General features: G+C 40.0%; 1 protein-coding gene across 1 annotated transcript; it reads left to right on the top strand.

Moving 5' to 3' along the window:
• Window positions 1-2844: 2844 nt before the first annotated feature.
• Window positions 2845-4292, top strand: il10 (interleukin 10). The gene is made up of 3 exons (XM_029431140.1): window positions 2845-3067; window positions 3674-3736; window positions 3852-4292. The coding sequence occupies exons 1-3, from the start codon at window positions 2924-2926 to the stop codon at window positions 3954-3956; spliced, it is 312 nt and encodes a 103-aa protein (XP_029287000.1). The 5' UTR covers window positions 2845-2923; the 3' UTR covers window positions 3957-4292.
• The last annotated feature ends 1672 nt before the right edge of the window (window positions 4293-5964 follow it).

Here is a 5964-nt window from a genome sequence, read left to right as displayed (position 1 = left end):
CCCTAACACACACATGATCAGACAGAAGCTCAAAATCCCAAAGTTCAAAGATTTAACTCCTGACCTGACATTACTTGTAAGCCAAGTGAAGGTTTATAAACTTCACTTAGGTGCCATTGTACATTTCTCTATTTTGTACTTGAATTAACTTAATATGTATTTCATCCACTAAGATGTGGACTGTTTTTTATACAATATTTATAATAAAAATGACATTAATAATTAATTTATATTTATCAAAGAAAATAAAGTTGTTATGGTATTGTATGTATGCTTCTACTGTACTGCAAGGTTATTATGCAGACTAAAGGAATTGTTTAGTTGCTTAACTAATGTTTTATTTAAACTTCAATAAAAACAATACTCTTAACTACTGACTTTTTTTCTTTCAACAAAAAGATTTGAGATGGATGTATGGATGTATGGATGGATGGATGTATGTATGGATGGATGGATTGCAGCTTTCTAAAATCAAAAACTTCTGACTGTACAGGATACGACACCCTCTGTCCTTAGACCCTCGCATCGCACAAGGAAAAACTTCCTAAAAGAAACCCCATAATTAAAGGGGGAAAAATGGAAGAAACCTCAGGGAGAGCAACTGAGGAGGGATCCCTCTCCCAGGACGGACAGACGTGCAATAGATGTCGTGTGTACAGGATAAACAACATAGTACAAATACAACATTTGACAGAAATGATGTTGTGTTGAAAAAAGAGAAAGTTTGGATGAATCCAAGAAAATGTCAAAAAGGCTTCCCGGTGTCCAGCAGGACCAGGGAAGCAGGCGCAGCCACGATTCCTGATCCTGACGCAAACTTTATCAGTGGCAACCTGCCACATGAGACACAGAAACTCCGGGGATAATGCCCCGGATGATGTGTTAGTAACATACATTTACATAATGCATACAGATAGAGAGGGAGAAGAAGAGAGGGAGGGGAGGAGAGAGGAAAAGAAGGAAGAGAGCAGGGAGGTGTCCCCCGGCAGTCTAAGTCTATAGCAGCATAACTAGGGGCTGATCCAAGGCAAACCTGAGCCAGCCCTAACTATAAGCTTTATCAAAAAGGAAAGTCTTTAGCCTGCTCTTAAATGTGGAGAGGGTGTCTGCCTCCCGAACACAAACTGGAAGCTGGTTCCACTGGAGAGGAGCTTGATGGCTGAAGGCTCTGGCTCCCATTGTACTCTTAGAGACTCTAGGAACCACAAGTAACCCTGCAGTCTGAGAGCGTAATGCTCTAGTTGGTTTATAAGGTACTATGAGATCTTTAAGATATGCTGGAGCCTGACCATTAATTGCTTTGTAAGTCAGGAGAAGGATTTTGAATTATATTCTGTATTTTACCGGAAGCCAGTGCAGAGCAGCTAATACAGGAGTAATATGTTCCCGTTTCCTTGTTCTTGTTAATACACGTGCCGCTGCATCAACTGAAGAGTCTTAAGCGACTTTTTGGGACAACCTGATAACAATGAGTTGCAGTAATCCAGCCTTGAAGTAACAAATGCATGGACTACACTCCTCCTCCCCTTTATATAGGAGCCTGAGGAGCCTGGCCGATACAAATACTTTTACTTAAGTAAAAAGTACAGATGTACTAATTTTAAAAGTAAAATGGCCTCGTTAATACTAATGCAACAATGTGTAAATACATTTTACTCGTGTTGGTGGAGGTGGAACTAGATTATCTTCTTCTGTGACAGTCACAGATCAATCTGAGGGCTCATGAGATGATTAATGTGGGAGAGGACATAATGAAAACCAAATCCTGCTTCACAATTTGGTATTCATTTAGGTTTTCTTCAATATTTGCTTTTTTGTGAAATATTGCAGCCCTTTACTTTGACCTCTTTAGGCCCCAAACATAAACCGTATAACCAAACCAAAAAGGTTGGGACCCACTGGTTTAATCTTTAACAATGTGTTGTATTTCATAAACTTATTGTGTGTGTTGTTGTTTTTTTTAAGTAAAGTTCTTAATTTGCAAAGTAACAAGTCACTACAGCTGCCAGATAAATTTCTTAACAGGAAGCAAACAAAGACTTGGACACAGCACCGCTAGACCAGAGCGTAGAGAACTCTTTTAATATTCTCCATTAACTCTCCACAAAGTTAATTTATTATTGTAAAAATACGCTGCTTTTCAAGTACAGGCTAAATCCCTGCATGTATCAAGCATGTTTAACTATCTGTCTTCCAGTCAGTCTCCTCCCTCAGGTATCTGTCACAAGAGATGAGCCCAAATATATGCATCTTTCTCTTCAGCAAGAAGACTTTACCTCTCAGAAGTCAGAAAGCTTCATCTACATCCACTGAACCAGCAGCATCTTCACTCCTGAGGACCCACTCATCTCTTCTCTGCCTCCAGAAGATCCTTCAGCTTGTCCTCCAGCATGACTCCTCAGTCTCTCCTCCTGTCCGTCCTGCTTCTCTCGTCTTTCTTTAGCGTTGCCTGTACTCCCACATGCAACAACCGGCGCTGTGTTTTTATAGAGGGCTTCCCTTTTTCAGACTCATGCAGCTCAAAGAAGACAACTCACATATTACAGACAACCATGTGAGTAATATTCCTGTGTAGATCTAACCCAGTTTATCCATTGTAAATAACTTTAAAGTAATTATTGCACTGTACTGAAAGGTCACATTTGGACACGTGGACTATTTAGTTAAATTGTTGCTCATAAATCACATGTAGAAGTTTCTGTTTCAATTATAAAACAACCAAATTGTCATGTCTTTCAGGAATACATGTGCTTAGCTGTTACTCAGTTAAAAGTCCAACCCATCAAAACCACCTTCCTGGTTAGGACTACATCCAAAAACCTAAAGTGACGGACAAGACGAGCATCGTGCACGCAAGGAAAGAGTTAGCATTACCAGGCAGCGCTTTCCCTCCCTCCTTCAGAGCCCATTTGCTTGCCACGCCATGAACAGCATACTGGATTTTTATCTGAGGACGGTTCTGCCGACAGCCATGGCCGGAGTGACGGAGGACACCAAGGACTTAAGGCCTCCCATGGAGTCCATACAGATGATCTTCGACGAGCTCAAGAGTGAGGTCACCAAATGTGTGAGTAGCTGACTCACGCGCTATTTCTCCTTCCGAATAATAAAGATGCAAATACGCACAGAGTGCGCGCTGCCGAAAGCTCCGATATAGTTTTACAGCAGAATGTTTTTACAAGTACTTAGTGAGGAACACACTTAGGTTTAAAGTATGAAGTCCCAACATTAGAAATCTAACATACAGGTCATGATATAAATTAAAAATACATTTCAATGATTGCACTGTAGCTACTGAAAGGTTACCTGCCGTCATGCATACTATGAATGAGCTGTCACTCAACTCATCAACCATCAAAAGCAGCTCATCATAAAAAAAACCTTCAAAATATTACCAACACTTTTTGACTCGAGGCAAATGGCTGACCATGACAGAAAGAGACGAGTGACTCACGAGGCAGATCATAATATTGCATTAGTCGGTGATTTCTCATCTGCAGCCGCGTGCATAACTGTGCATCATCAAATTCTTGCAAAAAGGAGAGAGAAGGGTTAGCATGCTGCTCCTTCTGTGCGTCTGGTGGGGGTGGGGGTCATCAGCATCAGGGCATGAGTGAGTAATGGAAGTATGTAGCCCTGTTCTAACATCATCTTTCTATTGATTATTTTATAGAGAAATTATTTCTCCTGCCAGAAACAGTTCGACATCAAAAACCTAAACTCTACTTACACTCAGGTGAGTGTTGACTATTCATCTTTAATTGTTTTTAAGAAAAAAGAAAGATATATATATAGTTTACATGTGTACATGCCTGTGATTTTAATAAACCGAGCCATGTGTTTGTCCACAGATGGAGAGTAAAGGTCCATATAAGGCCATGGGTGAGCTGGATCTGCTGTTTAACTACATTGAGACGTATCTGGCTTCCAAAAGGCACAGAGTGGCCACCGTTTGATGACCTGCTGACCCTAATCAAAATGTGAACATGTTCATCTCAGGAAAAGAAATGACAGCCACTGACTACTGCACTCTATTGTATTCAATGAAATCCGTTATTTTCAGGGTGTTGCCAGATGCTGTTGCTAAACTGATGTCTTTGTTATTCTGAGACTTCTGTTTTTGTCCTGAGGACAAGTTTCTGTATTAGGATCATATTGAGTCCTACACATATGAAGGTACGACCAAGACTGTCACTTATGAAGCTGTGATATTTATTTTTGTATTACATGTAATGTGTATTTATGATGACCAATAATGTATTGTTATAGATGAATAAATGACTTGTTGATAATTATTGACTCTTTTGATTTCATTTCACAAGATGATTCAGCTGCTATTGTTCCATTTATTAGGAATGGGTAACTTGTAGAGCATTGAAAACATCACATCCTGCTGTTCAGCCGCTATGTGAACCACTAGAACGTAAACTCAACAGGCTGATGCACTAACCTCAAACGTGACCCATATACGTCAATTACCAGCAGCAGCGCAGCTGAATCTTAACTTTCCGTAACTTTAACAAGCCGACCTCTCTCTCTCAAGCCTCACCCTCATGGCATATGCACCGGTGCACACTCACACATGCAAGCAAAAGCATCTCACTCAATCGCACACAGACACATATAAAACAGAAGTAACACAGGGAGAAATAGAGCAGCGCTGCATTATTATTTTTTTGCTTTTATATGTCAGCTTCTTTAGTGACAGCCAGAGGGGGTAACTCCAGGGTTAAATTCATCAGCTGTACCACAATACATTTATAGCTGAGCAATAACATATATTTTTTTTTAACAATAAGGGCACAAAAACACTCCCCTGTAATACAATTTAAATGTATGCATGTGCACTGCTCTGGCTGCAAAGTCACATGAGATTCCTGACTTGACTCGGGCTTCTGCAATGAAACTAAGACATTGTCATTTGCTTAGTGAACGTGGGATGATCTGAATAGTATCATTCCAACAATGACGGTACCATATGCAAAGATATCATTCATAACAATCGTCTGATAGAGCATGACCGTTTTAATTTGACCACTGTTAATATCTGTTTCCTTAAGGATGAATACATTTAATCAGTTTTCACTGCTTTAAATGTTGAGTTAAGACTTCTGTGTCTTTAAACCCGTGTTTACGTTTTGAATCACATGTCTGTTAACGTGCTCGTTGAGATCAAGTCTGGCTGTTATGTAATGACTGGATGTGTCTGTACAGAGAGCAATGGTTTCGAGGCAAGGTGAGAACAGTTATGGGATCTTCCACACTGAAAGGACTTTGATGCAAAATACCAAATCACTGGTTTGAATGATCGTGATTAATGTTCAAAATTGTTCCTTTTTATATCTAAAATATGGATGTACCATGGCACCCTACTTACCCCTCAACAGTTAAGATATCTGCAATCCCAACAACAAGATCCCTGTGTTCAAACCTCGATCCCTTACAAAGCCGTTAGGCCCTCTTCGAAACACTGCTCAGCAAATCCTTGTTGGGGACAATATTAACATTCTGGGGAGGGTTCTCATATTTAATTTAATAAAAAGTAAGGTCCTTCACATCAGTTTTAACATTTTCTTTGGAGCCTTCCCCTCAATACTCAATACCATTCCCATACCCCAAACTTATATACTGGTGGCAAACATAACAAAATAGAGAAACAAGTGCTAGTTCGCAAAACCGTGGACGCCAAAGGGTCGGGAAATCTTTATGAAATGACAAAGTAGCCAAAGAGCTGCTGGTCGGTGCTAAAAACGGCAACTTTCTATTTCCAATGAAGAACAGTCTAATCCGAAATCGGACAGATGCAACTAAGGGGGCATTTCTAAAATATCCAAGAAGCTTATACTGGCAGCTCTAAAATAGAGATTTTAAAAATATCCAAATATGCTGCCGACGCTGCTTAAGTGCAAAGTGACACACTCTTCATTATGACCCGAGTCTGTTAGTGTAAGTATAAGTCATGGA

This window comes from Cottoperca gobio, chromosome 5 (genome assembly GCF_900634415.1).
Source record: "Cottoperca gobio chromosome 5, fCotGob3.1, whole genome shotgun sequence".
NCBI classification, from domain to species: domain Eukaryota; kingdom Metazoa; phylum Chordata; class Actinopteri; order Perciformes; family Bovichtidae; genus Cottoperca; species Cottoperca gobio.
The sequence above is the reverse complement of the archived record's forward strand: the minus strand, read 5'-3'. Positions and strand labels throughout refer to the sequence as shown.